General features: G+C 37.4%; 5 protein-coding genes across 6 annotated transcripts; 2 read left to right on the top strand and 3 right to left on the bottom strand.

The window, feature by feature from the left end:
- Positions 272–1031, top strand: LOC18792468 (flowering-promoting factor 1-like protein 3). Its single transcript, XM_007225878.2, has one exon. The coding sequence runs from the start codon at positions 378–380 to the stop codon at positions 696–698; it is 321 nt and encodes a 106-aa protein (XP_007225940.1). The 5' UTR covers positions 272–377; the 3' UTR covers positions 699–1031.
- Positions 5012–9083, bottom strand: LOC18793226 (vesicle-associated membrane protein 724). Its single transcript, XM_007226057.2, has 5 exons — positions 8742–9083; positions 7283–7424; positions 7055–7175; positions 5559–5621; positions 5012–5467 (listed from the first exon to the last, which is right to left on the bottom strand). The coding sequence occupies exons 1-5, from the start codon at positions 8929–8931 to the stop codon at positions 5318–5320; spliced, it is 666 nt and encodes a 221-aa protein (XP_007226119.1). The 5' UTR covers positions 8932–9083; the 3' UTR covers positions 5012–5317.
- LOC109950484 (glycine-rich protein 5-like) lies at positions 16298–16732 on the bottom strand. The gene has a single exon (XM_020569494.1). The coding sequence runs from the start codon at positions 16730–16732 to the stop codon at positions 16298–16300; it is 435 nt and encodes a 144-aa protein (XP_020425083.1).
- LOC18789139 (heavy metal-associated isoprenylated plant protein 36) lies at positions 16947–18772 on the top strand. The gene is made up of 3 exons (XM_007226817.2): positions 16947–17349; positions 17524–17599; positions 17761–18772. Exons 1-3 carry the CDS (start codon positions 17299–17301, stop codon positions 18513–18515), a joined length of 882 nt encoding a protein of 293 aa, XP_007226879.1. The 5' UTR covers positions 16947–17298; the 3' UTR covers positions 18516–18772.
- Positions 19693–23541, bottom strand: LOC18789924 (probable protein phosphatase 2C 40). Of its 2 annotated transcripts, none has more exons than XM_020570254.1 (4): positions 23004–23541; positions 20959–22152; positions 20587–20851; positions 19693–20132 (listed from the first exon to the last, which is right to left on the bottom strand). In XM_020570254.1, exons 2-4 carry the CDS (start codon positions 22141–22143, stop codon positions 20005–20007), a joined length of 1578 nt encoding a protein of 525 aa, XP_020425843.1. In that variant the 5' UTR covers positions 22144–22152; positions 23004–23541; the 3' UTR covers positions 19693–20004. The 2 variants fall into 2 exon arrangements, with proteins under 2 accessions (XP_020425843.1, XP_007222654.2); XM_007222592.2 differs by having other exon boundaries at positions 23009–23540.

Genomic DNA, 24471 nt, shown 5'->3' with positions numbered 1-24471 from the left:
AAGGAAAAAAAAAAACACAAGGATTCTCTCCTAGCGGATATATGAGATATGCCCACACACACACTTAGATAGGTGATTGGCACTGGTCCATGGCTGCATGTTCCAAACACCATGACCCCTATTGTATCCTGGCTAAGACCAGGGCCCCACCTTACCCCACTATAACCACATCCAAACATGCCCATAATTTTATTTCTCCTAAATTATAAAATAAATAAATTAACCACATCACATTTTCCATCTCATCTCTCTCCTATATATATACACTACATCTCCAGGCTCAATTGCTCATAACAACTCTCTCTCTCTCTCTCCTCTTCTCTCACTCACTACCAGCTTTTTGCCTTCTTACTTAATTAAGCTCTTGATTATCAAACATGTCTGGGGTTTGGGTTTTCAAGAACGGTGTCGTTCGACTCGTGGACGGGGCGGATTCCATGCAGGGCTCCAACGCCAGGCGCAAGGTGCTGGTCCACACCCCAAGTGAGGAAGTGATCAGCTCCTACGCCGTGCTCGAGCGCAAGCTGTTGTCGCTGGGTTGGGAGAGGTACTACGACGACCCAGACCTTCTCCAGTTCCACAAAAGATCCACCGTCCATCTCATCTCTCTCCCCAAGGATTTCAGCAAGTTCAAGTCCATGCACATGTACGACATCGTTGTTAAAAACCGCAATGTGTTTGAAGTGAGGGACATGTAGATGTAGTCCTTCCTCGGTACTTGTTATATATAGCTACCCTGCTGCACCTGCATGTGCTTGGTGATGACTTAATTGTCTGTTAATATATAATTTATGTATGTTTTTTCTTTTTTTTTTTTTCTTTTTTTCTGATTTGGGGTTCCCTTTTGAATTTTAATTTGGTTTAGTTTGATTTAATTTGGTTTGGTTTGGTTTGATTCGGTTTGGTTTGTAAGTGAAATTTAATTGGGTTTAGTTTAGGGTTTGCTTACTGGGTGCTGTGGTTATGTACAAATTGAATTTTATAATTAATCAAGGATCATTGTGAAATGAAAATTGGGTCTCTATTCTTGATGGGTTTTCTTTATTTATTTATTTATTTTACATGCCCTATTGTTTCCTTGGAAAGAATCAGAAGATCCAGCAATTTCCATGCCCCTTATTGATAAAATTCTAACTAGAAGAGGAAGAAATTTAAACTAAATGAAAATTATGTTGGTGATGTTCTTTCCTTTCTATAGACACTTTGCAAACATAATAGGTAAGATACATGAATTCTATCTTTCTATAGAATTTATGTTGGAGGATAGTTTGGCTTCTTAAAATTGGAGAAATTTTTATACGTTCCAGGTGCATCACATGTAAATTGAGGAGGAGCACATCCTCACAATAAATGGGATTTTGACATTTATTAAATTCTAAAAGAAAAAAGGTTAAAGGAATTCAAAAGATAAAAGATAAAAGAATTATTTGACAAGTGTCAAAACTCCATTTGTTTTGAGGAGTTCCAAATTTTTTTCTAGCTTGCATCCTTAAAATTAAGGAGGAGTTTCTCCTTAAAACCAATGGGGTTTGACAATTGGGAAATTCATCAACAACAACAACAAAAAGTTTACACGTGTCAAAACCACATTGGTTGTAAGAAGAAATTCCTCCTCAATTTTAAGGAGCCAGACCTTTTGCTTGGAGAAATGCATGCTGATTGGCATGAACTTAGAGAGGGGATGAGGGGGCAACGATACGTCGCCTAATTTGTTTGTACATTTTTTGATAGTATACAATACTAAACTACACAGAGGAAGATAAGAAATAGTGTGAAGCACATCCCTTCTAGCAAACTTGTAGGTTGAATCAACACCAATACAAGAAAGAAAGGAAAAAAAATACCTTAAAGCCAAATCAATTGGGCAAAATATGAAAAACTAGATCAAACAGAAATTAAAAATTAAAAATGGGAATGCGAGAAAGTGGATCACGTTTAGGCCAACCATTTGCTTTGCTTACCAACAACGTGGTGCCACCACGTGTGTATACACAACTGGCCAGTTCTATCCGCCCAGAGAAAATTCATTGAAATCCCCAACTTACCCTACACAAATCAAACAAGTGAGAGGCAATTATTGAGTTTTTCCTAGCCCAAAAGTGGAATAATACAAAGCCATGGACATGCAAGTCAGCAAGTAGCTAATTTTGGGTGAGACAAAAGTAAGTATTTTCTTGAAATATCGAAACTTTATCTGGGGTTTAGGGAAATTGAAATATTCTTTTACTCGAAACGGAAAATTTTCCCAGAAGTGGAAAATTGAAATTTGTCCAACTCAAGGAGCAAAGAATATAGGTAATCCAATCCTTCAGGAGAAAATGTTAAAACGAAGAGAGTGATAAATTTTCCTCTTGAAAGCTCTGTCTCATCCTATAAAGCAAGCATTGTTTTGACCTAGCATATATATTAACATGAAGTGTTAGGTGGAGTTTGGTAATCTAAGTAAGAACTCAAAAACTTTAAAAACAAAGAGTTCTAAAATTCACGTTTTAAGATTCAAAAATTTGTTTGGTACGCAACTTGAAAATAATTTCTCGAAGAAAAAAATGACAGAAAAACAGATTTTGTCTGTTTTCAAGTATTTGGGTGATTTTAAGTTATCTTTTAGTTTAGGTTTTCAAAACTAAGTCTACTAAACAGATTTTTTGAGTTTTGGACTTAAATTCTGTTTTTAAGTTTAGAAAGTTGAATTCAAATAGTTAAAGCTGAATTTAAAGACGCAAAACATTTAGAGTTGCTACACACTCATTAATTTTGCTCACCAAATAATGCGATAATTAGATATACCTAGCATTATTTATGATAGTTCGGTACGACACATGGGTCCCTTACTAAAAAAAGTAGGGACAAAGATATTAGGGGACACCAAAAAGTAGTGGAATATAGCCTCCTAAGGAGGGAGGACCTCGAGCCCTACCCTAATAGGCTATTAATATCGTTCTTACCAAACTCTTACGCAATTTACTTCTTCCCACTAACATTCTCCTACACATTTCCGAGATATATGGCCATGCATGAATTAATCCAGAGTTTTTGGAGCCATACACGATCATGCCATTGCCAATTTGCCAATTTGCCAATTTTCCATGCATGTCCTCCAAGCAACATTTGCTTTAAAGAACGTTATGGAGGAGAGATCTTCTACTATCCAAACCCTAAAACGAAAGTAAGAGAGAGGAACCAAAAACTCGTGTGGATAAGAGGCTTATCAACATGTGTCAAAAAGATCGTACGGCCGAAAGCCCATGATGCATGAAGGGTCATGAGAGGGCACAAATTGAAGCTCATCCCTTTTCTCATTCGTATGGCAAAAAGCCCCCATCCCCCATCCCTTGTTCGAATGGGCTAGAATTGACTTTTCATTGAGTGGTCAGTTCCTTAAAATGAATAATGATATGGTCTTCTTTTGATTCCAAAGGGCAACAAAGTATGAATGAATGAATGAATGAATTGATCGATTGCCAACTGATAGCTAGCAAGGGAAGGGAGCTCTTTGTTTTCTTCTTCATATTATCCGATTCCTATCCACAAAGGATGGGGAGAGGGATCCTTTCTGTCTTTTTATGTGAGTTTGATTTTGACGGCAATGTCAAAGCTTATGTTATATCAATGCCATCATTGGCCATGCAATACTTGTCAAACATTTTGGAAGAAGATATATATGTACTTATATGTATATATGAGAGCCAACTGGACGACACACATTGAATATATTATCCTTTCAGCAAGAAAAGGAACGTTGAAAAATGGAAGCACATGCATTACATATTTGTATTAACTAATGTCAACAAACTGACAGTTTCAATTTTGCCTCATCAATTAAGCTCACCAATTATTATTATTATATATTTTTTTTAAAGAAAAGAGAAAAGAGAAATAATGAACTCATTATCAAGCTCGATCGAACTAAGATGCAGGAGAACGAACGTTAACACACTACATGTATTGGTCAACTGACATAATCCACATCTGATTAAGTCGTTTATAATATGCATATAAATAATGATATATATATACAAGTTCCATGGTTTCTTAGGGGCTCGTTAAGTCTCTCCCCAAATCAAACCCTACTCACCAAAAGGGAAACCTAGCTCTAAAATCACTTTTCTGTGCCAAATTTCCAATTGATTAGGATGTAGTATTAGGGCGAGATGTAGACTTGAGTTCAGTCTAAGCACGCCTTTCATACTAATATTATAGTTTAGTTTATTTTAATTTTTGTTTCAAAAAAGTTGTGTTCCAGAGTTTGAATTTTTGAGGTAGAGGGTCCTGTTTTTCAAACTTTTACTTCCGTATATTCTTCTGCTACGCCTGCATTAATTTCATGGGACTCTTTCACTACTTTAAGGTCGGTACATTACAGAAGAAAATGATTAGTTAAAGAGTTTAGTGGTGTGGTTGGCAGGCCATGACTTATGGTGCTTCTAAATCATAACCTATAGGCTATAGCTCTACTTATTTGTCTTTATACCTTCGGACGTTTTGTGCTGCCGTTCTTTCAAGCTTAAATTTTCTCAAGATGATGATTATGAAAGGAATCGGATGTTTCAGTTGAATACTCTAATTAATATTTGTCCGCTTTTAATCAGTCCATTTCAGTTGAGTACTCTAATTAATATTTGTCCGCTTTTAATCAGTCTCTCACTAGACATTGTCATTTTGTTGTCTTTTTTTTCTTTTTTCTAAACAAAAACTTTGGACCATTTCCGATTCATGCATCATTCTTGCGCTCGAGCCATGCTTTCATGCGTCATTCTTGCGCACGAGCCATGCTAATCTTCTATGTATCATTTGCCATGCTAATTTTCTATGTATCGTCCCACTATGCTAATCTTCTATGTATCGTTCTAATTTTAACGGATGTCTCAAACGAACCGGACTGCGTTTTTCGTCAACAACATTTATTTGGTTTACCAAACTATATTGTTTTCCCCAACTCTTTGTTTGTAGAACCCATATGTAAAAGTCCTAAAAGTCACCCTATGTATATCAAAGAGTCGGGAAGGAAAAATTGAAGTGAATTGAAATGTATAACATATACACAAAATTTTCTTTTGGAACACATGAGGGATCTTCTTATCTAATCAGTCATCTGAAAATTTGAAAATAAAAATAAAAAATCACCAAAACCGTGTTCGCATTGTTGCTGTATTAAAATAAAATCTAGAAACATAACGAACAATTTGATAAAGACCAGAATGTAAGAAATCTCTGTCTCTCTCCCCTCCCTCCCCTCCCTCCCTCCCTTTTCAACACAAGTTGAGTTGAAGCCCATGTATGGTATAATTTGAACGCAAAGCTTTGTGACTAATTATTACTAGTTTGTGCAGTCAAATCCATGACAAATAGAAACCCAGATTACCAAGACCAGAAGTAACAGGATTCCGAAAACGACCAACTTTATCTTCATGTTTTGATACCACATTTTCCTTCTCATTTGTGTCCCCTTACTTCTGTAGTCTTGGGCCTGAAAAGTGCAACAAACAAGGGTGTTCGGTACTCAACTAAGATATATATGGCAGATAAACGGGCAGGGTTGCTCTCTTGACTCAACTTACCTGAGAACGAAGGGTTTCAGTCTTGTCAACAAGAACAGTCAGGTTTTCCCCTCTATCAATAGCCTGAAAAACATGCACAGGAGGAATTAACATGAAATGCGACATCTATTGCCTAGTTAGTAGGGTATAATAAACCGATACAGATGAAAGGAACCTTCAAAATGATGAAATGAAGTTAATAAAGCAAGGTTGATACATGCAAGATGTTGACTGAAGAAAAAGAAGAGACTCACGCATACAGCACCACCAGGCCTAGTTAAAGGAAAAATGAATTAAAATTTAGTGCTAGTAGCATAGGGCAACTTAGTTTACCTCTCCCCTTTAACTAAACACTCAGTTTGCAAATTTACCTCCAAGCAGAGTGAGCATCTTCCAGTTACAGCACCAGATGCTCTGGTCCTTGGATTAAATGGTTTGGTCTAAACAAGTAAATCACTCCAAACTCCACTGCAATATAGTACAAATACAGGGACCTCCCATTTGTTTCTAAGAATTATACTAAGGTAAATTTAAATAGTTAACTGGTTATCAAATAACAACGCATACAGCATCACAGAAGCCCCAGTAGCCCCTCTCCAACAATCCATGGAACCTGTGAACTACAAAACCACACTCAAAGAATAGACTAACAAACCAGCAACATCTCCTTGCCTCTCTATATCTTTATGTTCCTTCTTAGTTTGAGATTCCTCTGTTTAAGAGGTTGTGAAATAAATCTAAAAAGACTTTTTTTTTGCCAGAATATAAAAAGACTTCTTAACTTGCCTTCAAAAAAAACCTGGGCAGGTATGGGTTGAAACGCAGATCACTCCCTTGCCAAAAGAATTATTGGAAAAGTTAATCTCCACAAGATACTCTGTCCTTTTTTATTGCGAATTGAACTCCCACCATAGATGTGGGATGACTTCCACCAGCCTCAGAAAACCCCCAACACCAACAGTACCACACCACCACCATGAATAGATCACATACATTCATGATGAAGCCATTTGACACCACAACTGGTGGGTCACATATCCCTCAAGTACTTTTCTTTTACAAATAAATGTTAACCGGAAGATTTTGATCCATTGTGACCTCAGCAATCTAATAAGGTCTGGTTTATACAATATTTCATAGATTTTTTAAAGGCTAAATTCGTCAACTTACTTGTTTAAAGATAATAAAGACATTTTAGTTCTTTGATAACGGCATTACTCTTAATTGTTTGTCTCCATCTTAGTGAGGATCAGTGTGTCTTCTGACTACAAATGTTGAGGGAGGCCAAATTTTAGAAACAGGGGAGAGGCCCATGTATGCTAAAAGAAACAGTTTCTACTAAAGAAAAGAAAAGTTTGTTGTGGCAACATCACTAATTAGACCTATGTGTATGTTAGCAGAAACAAAAAAAGCGTGTAGTGTTGATGCAGATGGAAAATTACTAACTAAAAGAAAAATGAAAATATGCACTACAATTGAGAACAGAAACCACGTTTAACTCATCGAGGTTTATTTACCTTGTCAATATTCTCTAACATTATACTTTTAACTTCTGAAACCTGCGCCTTCACTTTCAATAGCTTTTCAATCTCTTCTGCATGATCGATAATATACTTCATGTGCTCTTTCATTATTGGTCTGTAAGTTACAAATCCATCTTAGTAGACCACCTGGACAGAAAATTGCCCTCAAAAGCATAGAGATACTTGCACATATTACATAAAGTCTATCTTGAATGAACATACCCGAATTCCTTGTTAAGACTTTTGGCAATAGCCGTATCTGCTTTACCACCCCCATATCTTTTTCTAAAGTCAGCTTTCATTCGTTCCAAAAATGCAATAGATATCTGTTTGCCAACAGAGTCTTTGGCAACCACACAGTACGCTGCAAATTCCATAAAAAACTGTATATAAGGTTTGATGCCACATACATTGCCCACTAAAACTTACTGACTGAAAGTGCATTGACTTGGACACACACATAGATGCATACAGAAAACAAAAGAGAATAACAGATTGCAGTACTGATTTGTTAAATACCACTTCATCTAGAAACTAAGAACTAGCACTAATGGTTGCTTCAGAAATAACATAAAGCTTTTATTCTATGAAAGATTTGTATGCAAAGAGTAATGGCATAAAACATCATAAAAACAAACATCTAGCTATTGAAACGGTTCAACCCCAGGACCTGAATGACAAAACTGATGTGCTTGTGCTATGTTTACATGAATTCACAGGTAATCTCAATTGCCAACTGACACAACCGCACAATGCTAGAACTGAAACTACTTTTCCTTTTTCGTTTGAAGGAGGCCAAAAGTCTAGAGTCGAGATTTGAACTCCCACCATAGATGTGAGGTAATATGTCTTATCAACTAAGCTGTTGATCCCCCACAAACTGATACTCATTTTCATAAGCCTTAATAGATACTTATTTATAGAGAGGTGAGGGGTTCAAAACTCTGTGGAGGATTCATTTATATTCAAGGCTGCATACTAATGGGATGCATGGTGTAATGTGATAGATAGGTTTTAGTACTAAACGAACATAAAGTAACAGACTGTGATACGAATCCTGGAGCATAACATATTTGTTTTTCTTCTGTTGAAAGTGAATTAATAATAATTCACAATAGTAGTTGAATTTCCAGAATCTAAACAAGGACGAGCTTATTTGCATTCTTTATTAATCAAATGGTGTTCTTTAAATCAGTACTTCTTCCATCCTTAAAATTCTACAATTACTTGCATAGAATTCCATTCTTTTGAACAGTTTAACTAACGCTAGATGCCAGAACTCAATTGATTTCTAATCCTACTAAACTGAGCTGAAACACAAACTCTTTTAAAGTGTCGGAAAGCAAAACAACTCAAAAAGTAAACTCAAAATTCGATTTTTTAATCTTTTTTTCCATTTCTCAGCAATCAAACAGCTAAAAAACCAAAAGTTCAGAGAAGCTCAGAAAACCAAGCAAAACCCAGTTAAAAAAGTTCACTGCTTTTCAAGTTTCAGCAACAAACCAAGCACAACCAGATCATACATATCAAAATTGTACTGTTTAGCACTAGATCCAACTACTTCCACATGCAATTCAAGCTTCCAGAGTGTTTCGTTCTTGGGAACCGAGAGAAAGTAAAAAGAAAATGATACAGAGAGATAGAGATCAGCTAACTAAAAGGTGAGAATTGAATTACGCACCATAGCCATCCTCGACGAGAAAATTGAAGGTGTGGTGATCGCAGCTGTAGGTAAACTTGTTGTTAGAGGACGGCAGTTTCTGAAGGCACTGAGTCGCAATCGCCGGGAAGTTGCCGGTGAACTCAGTGTACTCGGCCAGGATCATTGTGCCCCTGGCCACAAAGCTGTATATGAACGATTCCTGACTCATTTCCTCGCACTGAGTCAGCTCGCTCTCAGCTGGGGGGGGAGAGATCAGACAGGAGGAAGATGGAAGCAGACAAATTGTAGGCTCTAGTTGGTTTTGTTTCTTTCCAGTGAAGTAAGAATTTAGCTTTTGGTTTTATTTTATTTGACTCAGGAAAAAATAAAAATAAAAAGGGACAGGGATTGTGTTGTGCTGTTGTTGTCTCGGCTTTGACTGGTTTATAGTGGAATGGCGACAATGCCCCTGGTTGGGAGCAAAGTGGAATATGAAACAGAATTGGCGATCGATGTTTCCAGAGGAGGGTATTATGGGAAAATAAACAAAATGAAAACACAATTGATTTACTAAATTATAAAAAAATCCGGCAGCGGCAGCGGCAGCGGGGCAGCAATGCACTAGCGCCGTTCTGCTTTTTCCTCACCTTTCAAAATTTTATAGCCGTTCGATTATCATTATGGTTGTTTTTATGCGTCTATAAAAGACTGTAATTGTTTATTATTTATAGAGATTATGTCTAACAACTCCAGAGGGCAAAACAACAACAAACTTTAGAGTAGCATTGGGCTCTAACAACTTCCTATGCAATCTCAACTTCAACCCAATCATGGTTTAGGGCAGCGAATATTTTTTTAAGATTACGTTTTTGTTCTCGTCTCTTATATTTGAGTTTTATTTTATGCTATCCATTGTATTTTCTTAAGATGTTTGTATTGTTTTGAATAAAGCAAATTTTCCAACAACACAATCATAAATTGGTCCCTTTATCTCTCATTAGAGAGAGGCTCACACAACGTATAGTTAGAACAATATTTTTAAAAAAAAAAAAATTTTAAAGAAAAAATCATTGTATTGGTGAGATTTCATGTGTAGGCCGGTTGTTAAGGGGATGTGTATGACTTCTGTGTGAGTAATTAATCATATGCTAAACAAGATGTCCACGTTGAATTTTCAAATGTGAATGTTGTGTTAAATTGATTTATTGAAATGAAACTAGGAATTCCAAGAATTGAGGACCACTCTTCAGCAGCAGCAAGAAGATGTTACTACTAGTCTTAGAAACTTGAGGGTATGTTCTCATACCTATAGCTGTGTTTTTCGAGTCAAAAAATTAGTACAAGAGCTGAATTAACACTTTATTAATTGCTGCAGCTGCAGGATGTCTCAGGAGATAAAAAAGAAGGCCAAGAGACCCAAGATACTGTGGTTGAAGAAAATGGTTGTAACATCCCACATCGACTAACGGAGAGGGGGTGATGTGCCTTATATGTACATACCCACTTCCATCTAGTACGAATCCTTTTGGGAGCTCATTGGCTTCGGAGTCATGGGAACTCCGCTTCCCAGAAACAAATCGTGAGGGTAGAGAATGGGGCCCAAAGCAGACAATATCGTACTACGGCGGAGCCGATTCCGGGATGTGACAATTTGGTATCAGAGTCACTCTGCAGTGTGGTGCGAGTATGCCGACGAGGACGTCGAGCCCCTAAGGGGGGTTGGATTGTAACATCCCACATCGACCAATAGAGGGAGGTGATGTGCCTTAGAGCACTTCCACCAGTTTGCCCTTTGCCATGGCAAGAGGGGCTATGGCAGCTACTATTTACATGAATAGTAGCTTCTCTTGCAAAAGGTTGTGGTCTTTCCACCCATTGTCATGGCAACAATTATTCACATGAGATATGATGAGAGAATTTGTATAGAGTTTGCTGTGGGAAGTGAAAACTTTGACTAAGTATTTATTTTTAAAAAAATCTGAAATTTTTGGTTTTTTTTTAGATTTTTTTTTTGGGCTGACTTCAGCAAACCCGGGCTTGAACTCGGGCTCATCTTGCCTGAGGGCTGGTCTAGTTTCATGGGCCCCAGCAGCTGCCCTGGCCAGCCCTTACTGCTAGAAACGGTTTTTGGGCCCAGCGCCCCCTAGTCCGAGTTGCTGGAAGTGCCCTTAGATGTAGATGCGCACCTTCACCTAGCACAAGGCCTTTTGGGGGTTCACTGGCTTTGGAGTCATGAGAACTTCGAAGTTAAGCGAGTTGAGGCTAGAGCAATCCCAAGATGGGTGACCCACTGGGAAGTTGCTCGTGAGTTCCCAGAAACAAAACTGTAAAAAGCGGACAATATCGTGCTATAGCGGAGCCAATCCCGGAATATGACAATGGTGACAAAGAATCAAATGTTTCAACTAAGGAAGTTGGGACTAAAGAAGCTGAAAGCTAGATAGGCTTTACCCTGGAGCATGCATGGCTTATGTTAATTCCAGAAAGGAAAGAAATCTATGTGGTTGATATGTTGGTTTAGTTAGTACTTGCCACAACCATGTTGTTGTCTTGCAATAATGTAGAACTCTTTTTCTGAATCAAATTATGTGGAATTTTGCCCGGTATCCTCAATTTAAGCAGCTCTCTCTCTCTCTCTCTATATATATATATGCAGCTTTTCTTCTACTCTCAGTTGTGGATTTCTGTTGCCAATACACACTGAATATGAGATGAATTACTTTTTCTTGTTTTAGGAATGCTTAATCAATTAATACTCATTATCGGTGTTATTGGTAATCAATGGGATTATAGGGTTCCATTAGAACTTGCATCCATGCTACCATTTCATGGTTCACAAATGCTTTTCAATTTGGCTTTCTACAAGAAAAATAGATGCATTGTTGGGCAATCAGTGTTACAATTGGGTGCAAAATGTAGAGCATCAATTTTCCTTCAATCCTTACTATATTACGTTTTTTTCTTTCAAGTAATGTTAAAGATAGAGAACACATTAGCTAATTAGTGTTTTGCAAAACATAGCGTGTTTACTTAACGGGTTAATCCCTCAAGGTTGTTTGTCCACAAAATTTGTATCAACTTGTGAAAAAGCAATTGGATTAGGTCAACAGTTGTTAATGTTTTTTGCATGCAGATAGGGATAAGTAGTAACACCATTCTGAAAATGGGGTTATAACTTGTGAAGTTACCACATGTAGCTTCGACTCTTGGGCTGGGTTGATAGAGAGAAAAACTTACACATACCAGAGTCACGTAATTGAGTAGTCATTTATAGTGACACCATTATGAAAATGGGGTTATAACTTGTGAAGTTACCACATGCAGCTTCGACTCTTGGGCTGGGTTGATAGAGAGAAAAACTTACACATACCAGAGTCACGTAATTGAGTAGTCATTTGATGAGTGATATACTCGAGTCAATAGAAAGAAAAATTTAAATACACCAGAGTCACGTGACGAGTGATATAGGAAGAGGGATATATACACCCAGTTGCAGGACTGTTTTTCTAGTCAATAGGGTGGTTGGTGAGCCCCATTCATCAGCACAGGTACATCCAATCATTTTGATTTTAGCTTTCCTGAACCTTAATAATGAAAAGAAATTGGGGTCGTTGGAATATTTATATCCAAAATCCAAAAGAGGAAATTAAATTGAATGTAGCTTCTTTTTTTTTCCTTTTCTTTTCCGTTGATTGAATGCTAATTGTCTATGTCCTAGGTCCATTTATTGCTTTTGAGTTGCGTTATTTTCTAAATCTAAATTTGTTGTATTGCCTCTTGGGTATCGAATATAAGATCTCAAAAATGTATAAATAAATACTCTTAATCACTTGAGTCACAAGTTTTTGGGTGCCACTTTTCGTGACTTTCCTCTTATTAGTATTATCTTTCTTTGTTTTTTGAGAGGTTGTGGTTGTTGGTGGACAACTGAGCAGATAGGTCTGAACTTGAATTCAATGTCCTTGGGAAGCAACAGATTAGGTGCTGTCACAAAAAGGACCAAGACCAAACTAGCTTTCCATTTATAGGCGTTGCAGGAAAAAAAAAAAAAAAATATATATATATATCTAGTTAATTTTCTTATTCAAACTGTTGTCATGTTTGCACCATGGAGCCTGACATAAGTGCATGTGAATGTGATCCACAAAGCTTTTTCGTTTGGGGCAAAATATGGAAACATATCTAAGCTATATTCACATTAAACAATCTTAATGTACCGAATTATCTCAGCGATATATTAACATAACATATTAAACTATTTAATATGAAGAATATTTTTGCTCATCACTTTAATCTAATATGTATTATCATCATTATTTTCAACACTTTACACGTATTCATGAGCATAACTATGGTTCCATAAATACAAAGCAAAGAGTTAATTATAATTAGGCCCATAGACTCGTGTTAAGTATTGAGAATAATAATGAAAGTATACATTAGGTTAAAGTAATGAGAAAAAATATTTTCTTTAATATGAGTACATTTATGTCTCTATATGAACAAAGACAGTGGTTTTGCATAAGTAAAACATATAAATTACTACCCTGCTTCCCTTAGAAATTATAATATACATCATTTTTCTTGAGAGCAAGAAGTAAAGATCGAGAAAAAAAGAGGGTATCTTTATGTCATTTTCCCAAGGATTTTTTGCAGTTTTGCTTTCTGAACTATTTGTATATTGTCAATTTAGCTCCTTAATAATTCTTTCAGTAAATTAAAGACTCTAATTGTTTAAAAATCACCAATTGAGGGCCTACAGTAAGATTCTTAGAGCAACTCCACCCATTTGCCATTTGCCATTTGCTATGGCAAGAGGGGACTAGGGCAGCTACAATTCACGTGAATAGTGGTTGTCCTTGCAAAAAGCAATGTGTGTTTCCACTCATTGCCATGGCAAAGGGCAAATACTATTCATTTTTTTGTTTAATTCACAAATTTTTTTACCTAAAAAATTAATTTGGATAATATTTTCGGATCAGATTTTTGGCTTCATACGTGTCAATATTTATTACAAAATTCATATCTCATAATCAAATAAAATTTCAGTTTCAAATTTCAAATTTTAAATTTCAGATAAATTTCAAATTTAAGATGAATTTCAAATTTCAGATAAGATTTTCACCCTCTAAAATCGCATCACGTGTCATCTCTATCTGCCTAAATTTTTCTATAAAATTAGAGGTTTAGCTCATACCTCTCACACCAAATCTTTTCTATATTTTCATTTCTCAGATTTTAAAATTCATACTTCATTCTCAATGTCAGACATGAGTAGTGTCTTGGAGAGGCAATAGAGAGAAACTAGAGAAAGAATGTGTAGACGAGCTGAAGGCAAAAGGGTGCAGAGAGAACTAGATCAACAAGTTGTCATAGCTATGGCTTTGCTTGATGAAGAAAATCAAGGCCGCAGCCGTGGTTCACAAGTCAGCCATGGCCCGAATGTGAACAAACATAGACATTTTCGGGGTTAGAATCTTCTGGAAGATTATTTTATCCCAACTTCTTTGTACTCTGATGTTCATTTTCGAAGGCGATATAGAATGCAACCTCATTTGTTCAATAAAGTCATGCATGATATTTGCAATTATGATGAATACTTTGTTTTAGCTTCCATTGTCACGGAAAAGTCTTCTTCTCATAACATCCCTTCATTCTAGCTTCCAAAATTATTTTGTTTCAGGGGACATATGAGTTATATCAATGGCCATGGTTTCCTGATCCTTCTTCTCAATGTTTTCTTTGCGTACATACTCCCCTTCTTTTGCATATTCTACTCGAATTGTCCTCTCACCTTCTTAGGTTTTCATGTCTATTACTGCTAGAATTACGCACGCGCCAACGGTAAAAAAATATTTGAATTGGAGGGCTGACGCCAGCCTGGCATCAGCGATGACGTCAGCCCAAAACTCAGGCTTGCGCGAGGGCTAGCCCAGTCTCGTAGGACCCACTGCTTGCCCGGGCCAGCCCTAGCTGCTGAAATCGATTTTTGGGCCCTCCCACCCCCCAGCCTGAGCCGCTAGAAACGCTCTTAAAGATAGTCATCCACTTTTCCGTTAAATTAAGGATAAATTTGTAATTTTATAAAAATAAAATAAAATAATACCCTATTAAACTATCAAATAATAGTATTAAATAGTTGTTTGAAAATAATATAAAAAATGAAAATATATATATATATTTGTTATGACCCATCCCTCATCTTCATCCCCAAACCCTAGCACCCCACCATCTCCTCACCGCCACCCACCCTCACCCTACCCTCTCATGAACGCCACCCGCCTCCACCCCACCCTAGCGTCGCCGCCCATCCCCTCCTCTTTGTCTCTCTCTCTCTCTCTCTGTCTCTCTTCCCCTCTATCTTTTCCCTTGCTCTCTCTTCCCCCTCTATCAATTTGCAGGTTGCTATAGAAGAACCTGCTTTGCAACAGGCTCTGAGCAATTTAATTGAGAGTGCATTATTGCATATACATACTGGGGGAAAGATAGAAATCGTGTCCACTGGAGCACCAACAGGTGGTGCTATTGTAGTAATTGATGATGATGAGCCTGATATGCACTATATGGTAATAGTTTTGTTGATGCGAAAAAATAGTTTTGTACGTATTTCGTCAACTTCGTGATTTTAGTCCTTCTGTAGGTGACTGTCCTCGGTAGATATTCTACTGCAGAAGGGAAAGTACCTACACAAGGTTACGTTCGGTAAGTCCTTGGGGTACCGGTGTGGTACCAGCCGAAGGCTCTCCGATACTTTAGTAAGTACGGTTTTAGTAAAGTTAACTGACAGATCAATCGATAGCGTAACGTTTTCTCTGATCCCCTCCTTTTGGGGATATGGGTCTCCTTATATAGACCTTGAGAGGTGTGCACTGTGCTCATATTTCCGATGTGGGACTGTTGACATGGAAGCTGAGCATGACACGTGCTCGATGGTAAAAGAGCCAAGATAGGTGGCTTCGGTAGGGAACATGCCGAAGGAACTCTGTGATCAGTATCGATCATGTCCACGTGTTCGGTCGTCATAGGCCGTTTATTTACGGTATAAACAAGTTTCAAACCTTGAACTATCTTCTATATACAAATGAGAGAGATAGAGAGAGAGAGAGAGAGATAGAGAGCTTGGGGTTATGGGGAAGAGTGTTGTATGTGTGCTTTAAGTTGAAAATGGTGATGGGGTTAGATGTGGTGGATTTGGGTGGGTTTAGAATTTAGATGGGAGGGGCGAGAAAGACAGAGAGGGGCGGGGAGGGTAGAGGTGCATCGAGGGTGGGGCTAGGTAGGTGAGGTTTTTCATTTTATTTATAAAAAAACAAAAAAAACAAAAATCATTAAATTACGAATTTACCTTTAATTTAGACCGAAATTTAGGGGAGTGTATTCAATTTAAATTTTAAAAGATTTTAAAGAAGTTTAAATGTTCCGGTGTATTCAATCACGATTTTATAGAAGTCTATTCAATTCTGGGTGTATTCAATTCAAATTTTTTAAACTCTATTCAAAATATATTCAATCACGATTTTAAAGGACTTTATTAAAGTTTGGACGTATTAAAATTTTTTAAAGGAAATACAAAAAGTGCAGGATTTCGCTTGATATTAGACTAATTTTAGGCAATGACAAATCTTTGCTTCTCCCCTAGAGATTTTGATAAATATATTATTTTTATTCTCAAGATATAATTTTACTACTTCTACTACCACCATCTTATCATGACTATCATCATCGCCGCCGCCGCCACCACTACCACCACCAAAGTCATCATCGTCCCCACCACCACCACAGCCATCGCCGCCACCCCCCCACACTTTACGCCCATCTCCACCACCACTACCACCCCCACTATCAACCTCACCGTCACCACCACCACAGCCACTGCTAATATCAACACCATCACTGCCACCGGCACTACCACCACCATCACTACCACCTTCACCTTCTCCACCACCACTACCACCCCCACCTCCTCCACCACTACCTTCCCCACAAACTATCATTGCCATCACCACCATCGCCATCACTACCACCGCCATTGCTATAAACTCTATTAAAATCAATAATAAAATTCTAACAAACTCAGTTAAAATCTATATACGAATTCAATCAAAATCTATGTGGAGTTTGTAGAATTCAGTCAAACTCAATTAAATTCAATTAAACTCCATAAACTTTATAACTTTTTAAAAATTATTTAAAATTTAAATTGAATACACCCTCCTTAGATGGAATTTGAAAAAAATTAACGGTAGGTCCTCAATTGGCTATTTTTAAACAATTGGAGTTCTTAATTTACTAAAAAATTTGTTAAAGAGCTAAATTAACAAGAGTATACAAACACTTCAAGGGGCAAAACTGCAGAAAACCCTTTTTTCCAAAAAAAAAAACTTCGATAGCTGAGCTCCTTGCAGCTTTAGATGTTACATAGGTGTACACATTGCGGACCACATCGTCCATGCTCTCTGCCACTACACTCTAATTGTCTCACTCAAAACTCACCTTTTAATTTCCTCTTCCAGTCTGAACCTTCTTCTTTAGTGTCTTTAGCTCTCCTTCTAAAGCTCTGGTAAATGTTGCTGCTAGCTCTAGCTCTCTCTTTCCAATGGCTTCCCTAGTTTCAGCTCAACAAGTCTCAGAATCACTCAAATATCAGGTACAGTTCTCTGTTACATGCACAAAACAAGCCCATTTCTCCTCTTCATCTTTCCTTCTTTCTTGTTCTGCTGTTTTTCTGTTTGATGATGCATGAGTTTTTACTGTTCTTCTTCCTCTAGCTTGATATTTACCATTTTAGTCCTCAACTTTTACTTCTCTTGGGTTTTTCCAGACATGGATCTTGAGAGTTTCTATCCACTGTGAAGGTTGCAAGAGGAAAGTCAAGAAAGTTCTACAAAAAATTGATGGTACACATTTGGATGAAAAAGAAAAGAACTTTCTTTTTTTGTTTGTTTGTTTTTTTTTAAAAAAATCAACAGATAAAAAAAGAGTACACATATAATTGTTTATCCTAGACAAAGTTAACATAAGATTTGGACTATATTTCTTTGACTAATAATTTCTGCAGGTGTTTACACCACAGCTATTGACTCACAGCAAAACAGAGTTACAGTCACTGGAAACGTCGACGTTCAGACCCTCATCAAGAAGCTGATCATGAAAGCAGGTAAGAAAGCAGAGTTATGGCCAGCAAATCTCACTGGGAAAGACCAATACTCCCTGAAAGCCAAGAACAAGGACAAACAGAAAGGCCCAAATCACAGTGATGAGCAGAACCCATGTGAGAAAGTTGGAGCACTCAAGCTTAGCTCTGCTAAAAACAGAGCAAGTACTGCTACTCAGGCCGACCCACCTAAGGTTTCCGGCGATATGTCGCCGGAACTGACTACCGGCGGCAAGGAATCTCCGGCCATGAACCTTCAGAGCAATGAAAGTGAGAAAAGAAGTGTCAGCAAAAGGAAGAAAAACGAGGAGCCAAAAGATTATGAGGACAGAAGGTGTAATTTGGGTCCTACAGGAGGCTCTGGTGCACCTGCAAGCAGAGGATCTCAGCCTCTGGATCATCCAGGTGATCGCAGCCATACACGTCAGATGGCATTCCTGTATCCGATGGATTACAACTCTCCTCTGGTGTATGTTGCGGGTGGCAGTGCAGCTGCTAGCATGGGCTTGGCTCCTAATTTTTATCATGTTCCATCACCACCGTACACGTGGGCAACAACTAGTCATCAAGAGATTGATGGGGTGATGAAGAAGGCAACATGTCTGGACATTTTGCAGATTTTCAGTGATGAAAATGCCAATGGGTGTTTTATCATGTGATATTTGGCTTGCTTTTGGGCTTTGTTGAAAATTAGTGCAAGTCAATGTTAATAATAGAAGCAGCTGTAGGGAATGGAAGGTAGATGATTTTGTAACATGTAACACAAGAGAGGGACTTAGTAGGTAATGGGAGTAATTAGAATGGTTAAGACTTGACAAAACATGTAAGCACAAGTCCTTGATTAGTTAATTTCATGCTTCTTGTGCTCTTAGTCTAATGTTACTTTCTTTTTCTTAATATTGAAAGATGTCGTAAGTTCGAGAAAGTTTGAATCTTTTTCTTAATATTGAAAGATGTCGTAAGTTCGAGAAAGTTCGAATCCTCCGTCTCCATTATTTACACAGTTTACTAAAAATTCCAGCAGTGGAGTAATAGTAGTAGGGTCTTATGTTCCCTCTAACATCAACAACATTTTTCTCTTTGCTTCAGCTTTTTCCAGTGTAGAATATTCACTACAGGTTCTTCATTGTGAAATTTGGAAAATACAGAATATATTTGATTCCCTTGGCTTGCCATTTGAGATTCTAATAAAGCCGAGGTTAAAAAAATACAGCATCACAACTAAGCCCCCCCCCCCCCCCCCCCCAAGAGACTTGAATATTTGCTAGAACATATTCTTTTGAAGTAGTAGGAAAAGGGAAACACTTTTGACTTTGGGCCTTTGGCATGAAATGAAACATGAACTGGCCGATTCAAAAACAACAATAATATGATATGATTGATCAGAGCACATGAAAGGCAACTTTGTGCTTGTGACTCTCATGTTGAACGGAGGCCACCCATTTTGGCACAGAAGTTCATGCCACCCATTTCTATTTGAGGTCTAAAAGAGACTTAATTTTTTTGCTAATTATCTGAAGGACGTGTCCTGTCTATCATAAAAAAGAGGCATCCATGACCATCTCCAATTCCAGAGTTCTATTGGTCATTGACAAATATCAGAAATCTGAAGCACGCACTTGATCATCAGTGCATCATTTGCTTGTGGACCTAAACTTCTTGTAGGAAGAAATCAATTAGGTAGCAGAAGAAGCAACAAAATAAAATAAAAATAAAGAGTGAGCAATTTATCAACACTAGTTCCACTTTCAGAATTGCGAGAGGCTGGTAAGCCAAAGAACAGATTTCAAGAGAGAGACTGCGATCACATTGACATAGTTACAAGGAGGGAACAGATTTTTATAATCTTAAAAATTTTAATTTATTGAGAGCAATTGCTTCATATGGGATACATATATGCTTGCAAGTTTTGTGAACAATAATAAAGATTCAGACAATTCTGTGCCCTTCTTTGACAAGCCTCTCAAGGGATCATAAAGATCAGCAATTTGCAGATCAATGCAATCAAGCAGTTTTTGTCAAACAAAAATGGATAATGATAAAGATCATTATAGAGCAGGGGGAAGGACATATCTGATATCCAATATATACAATTTGAAACCTAAAACTAGAATGCCAAAAATAAAAAATATTACACCCCAAACAATCTTACACGCACGTTGATGCCTTTGTAGTACGCTGATTTGTACCCAGAATAATCACAATTACAGTTACATCATCATGATACTTCCTCCTCCTTCCTGCTGGAATATTCATTAATTCTTCCATACTGAAACCTGAAACAAAAATATAGGGCTTAAAAACCTGGGCAGTGAAAAATAATAGACTAGTTTATTGGCTACATAGACTAGTTAGTTTTTCAGTTAAAATAAAATTTAAACAACTCTCTACTGGTATTTACTTTTTTTTGAAAACGGTATACCAAATTCTGGAATCAAATGTGTATGCATGCCTTAGGATGTGGTGCAGTGTGGTGTCTTGGCTGTATGATCAGTGACAAATAACATCTTAGTTAAATTTGGTATAAAATGTTTCAATCAGTTATGTTGTCAGGAAGAGATTTGTATCAAAGCTGGAGTTTTGTTGAGCCATCCCCAAAAGTGCTCTTCAAACAGTTCAGAAGAAGAAATTATGCGAGAATTTAACAAACAACATTTAAACTGAAACAACTTATAAGTAATTTGACTGGAATGACAACAAAATCTTCACGTGAAATGTCAGAAGGTCTACCTGCACAATTGGCTGCTCTTACTACAAGCTGCTCCAGCAGAAACTTAGCTGGATCACCAGAGGGGTTGCTCAAGATATAGGAATGGACAAGCTTTACCGCCTCGTCATTGGTAAAAAAGTCAAACAAACCATCACTCCCAACTACAACAAAACAATCAGATTTTGATATTCTATGCACATTCAACGATGGTTGAGTGGAAACATATGGTGGGCTCATAAGGTTGCGAACTTGAAGAATTCCCATCAATGCATCATTCAGTTTTTTCTGTAGGAAAATAGAATCAGTAACTAACCAGATAATGTCAGAGTTAATCTAAAAAATTTATCCAATTTGGTGTTGGTACATAATTGTTAAACAGTAAGAGTAGTCACCTTTTTCAAGTAACCAACCCCAAAAGCTCGAGTGACCTTCAATTTCCCTTTTACTCTTCCAGCCACAATGGTCATGGGATCATCAGGATGATCACACAAAACTCGCATCCTTTCACCTTCGTCATCAACTGTATGACTATCTGTGAGCTGAATAGCTTTTAGCCTCTCACTCCCATTCATGAAATCACCATCACCATATGTTGCCAAAACAGCTCGGCTGTCACCTAAATTAAGTGTATACAAATCCTTCCCATGTAGAAGCACAACTAAAACACAAGACCCAACAGAAACCAAATCTGGGCGATCCTCCATTTCCTGCTCAACCATGTATAGAAAGTCATTTTCAGCCTGACTAAGAGCACGTTCGAGGCTGTCAAGCACCCCATGCCTAAATGAATTAGTGGATACTTTTGGTTTAGCACATGGAGCATTCTTGGAGACATTGTCAACACTTGAATCCGTGTCTCTGTAAATTTGGGGTAGAAATCTTTCTTCGTTAATAGTATTGCTATCATCTTCTATATATGGAAGGGACCCATCTAAATCTAGACCACTAGAAGCTTTGATGGATTCCTGACTTGATTCCCAGTCTAATAAATTAAAGTAAAATACGATGGTTTCATACAGTGTCCCAGCCAGAAAATCAGCTGCGTCTCTTCCATTAAAGCCATCATATATTGCACAAAAGAGCCACCCATTTTCTTCAGAACAGACAGCTTGAACCCTGTCTTCACCAGCAGCTCCACCTGCCACTTGCACTTCCATGGCATTAAGAAAACCTTCACTTCTGGAAGAAGGACTCATGGATTTCAATAAGTAAGAATCAGAATCAGGTGTAGATGGACTGCAACTTAAGTTTGACATACTACTCTGAAGAGAAGATGATAGTATGTCCAACCTTGAAAGAGTTGGTGAAGAGGGAACCTTACGAAATGAATTAGGGGAGTCCCAACTGGGAAGTATTTCTGCCCCTATCAAACCATTACAGATATTTGTGTTTGCCAGAGTAGCATTAGCACTTAAGGCAGCACCAGACAAGCAAGAGAAACTACTGTTCCTTCGGAGTTCAGGCAGGGTTTCATATTCATCAGAATCCTCACAAGAACTGTTTCTGTTGCTATTGCATTGATAGCCAAAGCTTACTTTTAGTTCTCCTTCAGGTTTAATCATAATTCCTCCTCGCATGGTCTATAGCTGAAAAAGACAAATGTTTAGGTTATTCATTACCTCAGACATTTGTAAGAAACTTGGAATTGATCTGATCATATTTTATTGCACAAATACCAAATTTTCTTCAAATACCATGAACTTGTAATTGAATCCAATCTTTTTCCCAAGTCCATTTTTAGAGTAATATCCACTAAACAGATTGATGATGATGATGTAAAAAGTGTGTTCTTTGTGTTGGGTGTGAGAGAGTGAAACACTGAAAGGGAAATTTTGTATGCTAAATCCACAAGAATACGATAGATTCGTGTTCAAAACCAAAAGAATAACACACACAAAGAAAAGGAATTAAATTTATCTGATCAACTGAACGTGGAGCTTATGGGGGGCCTTGCAGCTCTAGTGGTCAAGAGCATTTACACCAAGGCCAGAGTTTGAAACGCCACGCCCTTTGGCCTCCAAAGGGAAAGAGAACTAAACTTGGAGCAATCCCCTTTGGGCTCCCTTGGATTAGAAAATAATTACAATTCAAAAACAAAAGGCAATCCTGTATGAGGATGCACCTTTTACTACACAAAAGATCGATACTTGGCTACATATGTAAGGTTCAAAAGTGATTCCTTCCAAAGCAACAAAAACCAAAAAAACCAACAGGTGAAAGAATAAGCAAATTCAATCAAATACAAGGTTCAGAAACAGAGCAAAGATAGTTTAAACCAGACACAACAACCGTCTATTGAGAACCAAAACAGTGAGCTAAAAATGAATCAAAAAACAAAGAAACAAAAGAGAAACAATCCAACAGTGACAAAACACACAACATAATCATGCATTATCATACAAAAACAAAACAAACAGAGTTATGATTCGAAACCCACCTCACCTTATTTGTCTTCAACAAAGAGGCGCCCACAGGAGAAATGGAAACAAACCCAGAATGTGACTCGTGCTATGAAACTTATATATACAAAGAGTGATGGGTTGTTGTTGTATAGTAAGAGGGAGTGTTAAAGGGTAAGACTTTGGAAAGAAAAAGCAGAAAAGCACAAGCAAGAGCAGATCTGAGAATGAGAGAAACCGAGAAAGAGATAGAAAGAGGTAGTGGAGAATCTGTATCTGGGTGGTACATAAAAGACGAAGGGAATGGATGGTGAGGAAGGGTCTTTGCTGAATTTAGCGGAATTTCTTTGGCTGGCGTTTTGGCTTTTTGTCTATTCGCTCCTACCGGTAATGCCGTTTTCCCAGTTCTATTTGAACTCAATCGATATTTTGCTTCCTTCCTGCTATTATTCCTTTCTTAACTCTCTTTCGCCAATCTTTCCCTTCCCAAAAGGAAAAAAAAATGGAAAAAAAACTGAAATATCCCCTCCAGATAATATTAGGAAAAAAAAAAACACATTTCATTGAAACGACACAATTCAGAATACAAGTGAAAAAAAACTGAGTGTCGGTGATGCAAATGTGGCCTCCTAATATTATTGTTATTAAGATTGCCTTTTATTTTTTCTCAAAAAAAATAATTTCCTTTTAGTGGATTTATGGTTACAGATTTATTTATATGGTTATAGATTTTTTGGAGTTATATTTCCATACAAGGTCAGGAAATTAAATAAGGCCTTTTTATTTATTTTTTATTCTGAGGGAGGCGAAGCCCAGAAATAAAACAACAAACTCATGGGTCTAGTAACCCCACTCAAATCTTTTAATAGATAATGTCCAAACCCTTCAAAGCACACCCTCCCAAAATCTACACCCCAAATCTAGTTTTGAATAAGGTCAATTTTGGTTTGTTAACATTGACATCATAATTTGCACTTAGATATTTCATTATTATAGTTTTTCCTTCTTTTCAGGATCACCCACAGACAGAGTACAATTGTGTTTATATACCCATTGGATTTTGTTATTATAGTTTTTCCAATTATTATAGTTTGAAGATAATTTCTTATTAGCAGTCATTTGCCCAATTTTTTTTCCTTTTTTTCTCATTTGGGTAAATTTAAACTTTGGGTTAAGTGTTTAAGGTCAACCAACGTCTCAATCAGATGATCTATTTGGGTTTGCTAACAGTTCATCAGATGTTAGAGTGGCCGCTACTGTCGACCAAAGGTCCATATGAATGAAAGAAAATGGCTTTACCTTCCCCAATCAAACCTTGTGTGTTTTAGGTGGATTTGACTTGGCCAAACTCCGCTGAGGAAGAGCAGATTTCAACCGCAAAGAAAGCTGAACCACCCCGAGAAAATGAACCAAAAGAAAGTGTTTGACTGGAAAGAAAACAAAACCACGAGTGTACCAAATTGTTTTTCTTATACCTTTCCAATGATTTCGTCGTTGGCAAATTTA

The sequence above is a fragment of the Prunus persica genome, chromosome G1, assembly GCF_000346465.2.
Source record: "Prunus persica cultivar Lovell chromosome G1, Prunus_persica_NCBIv2, whole genome shotgun sequence".
NCBI classification, from domain to species: Eukaryota; Viridiplantae; Streptophyta; class Magnoliopsida; order Rosales; family Rosaceae; genus Prunus; species Prunus persica.
This window is presented reverse-complemented; position numbering and strand designations above follow the sequence as displayed.

Coding starts and splice junctions, on each gene's coding strand:
- LOC18789139 (XM_007226817.2), top strand. CDS start 17,299: ATGGCTTCCCTAGTTTCAGCTCAACAAGTCTCAGAATCACTCAAATAT. Junction 17,350..17,523: donor CAGAATCACTCAAATATCAG/GTACAGTTCTCT, acceptor GGGTTTTTCCAG/ACATGGATCTTGAGAGTTTC. Junction 17,600..17,760: donor AGTTCTACAAAAAATTGATG/GTACACATTTGG, acceptor TAATTTCTGCAG/GTGTTTACACCACAGCTATT.
- LOC18793226 (XM_007226057.2), bottom strand. CDS start 8,931: ATGAGTCAGGAATCGTTCATATACAGCTTTGTGGCCAGGGGCACAATG. Junction 7,176..7,282: donor AGTCTTAACAAGGAATTCGG/GTATGTTCATTC, acceptor TGTAACTTACAG/ACCAATAATGAAAGAGCACA. Junction 5,468..5,558: donor CTGAAACCCTTCGTTCTCAG/GTAAGTTGAGTC, acceptor TGCACTTTTCAG/GCCCAAGACTACAGAAGTAA.
- LOC109950484 (XM_020569494.1), bottom strand. CDS start 16,732: ATGGCGGTGGTAGTGATGGCGATGGTGGTGATGGCAATGATAGTTTGT.
- LOC18792468 (XM_007225878.2), top strand. CDS start 378: ATGTCTGGGGTTTGGGTTTTCAAGAACGGTGTCGTTCGACTCGTGGAC.
- LOC18789924 (XM_020570254.1), bottom strand. CDS start 22,143: ATGCGAGGAGGAATTATGATTAAACCTGAAGGAGAACTAAAAGTAAGC. Junction 20,852..20,958: donor GGGTTGGTTACTTGAAAAAG/GTGACTACTCTT, acceptor ATTTTCCTACAG/AAAAAACTGAATGATGCATT. Junction 20,133..20,586: donor AAGAGCAGCCAATTGTGCAG/GTAGACCTTCTG, acceptor TTTTTGTTTCAG/GTTTCAGTATGGAAGAATTA.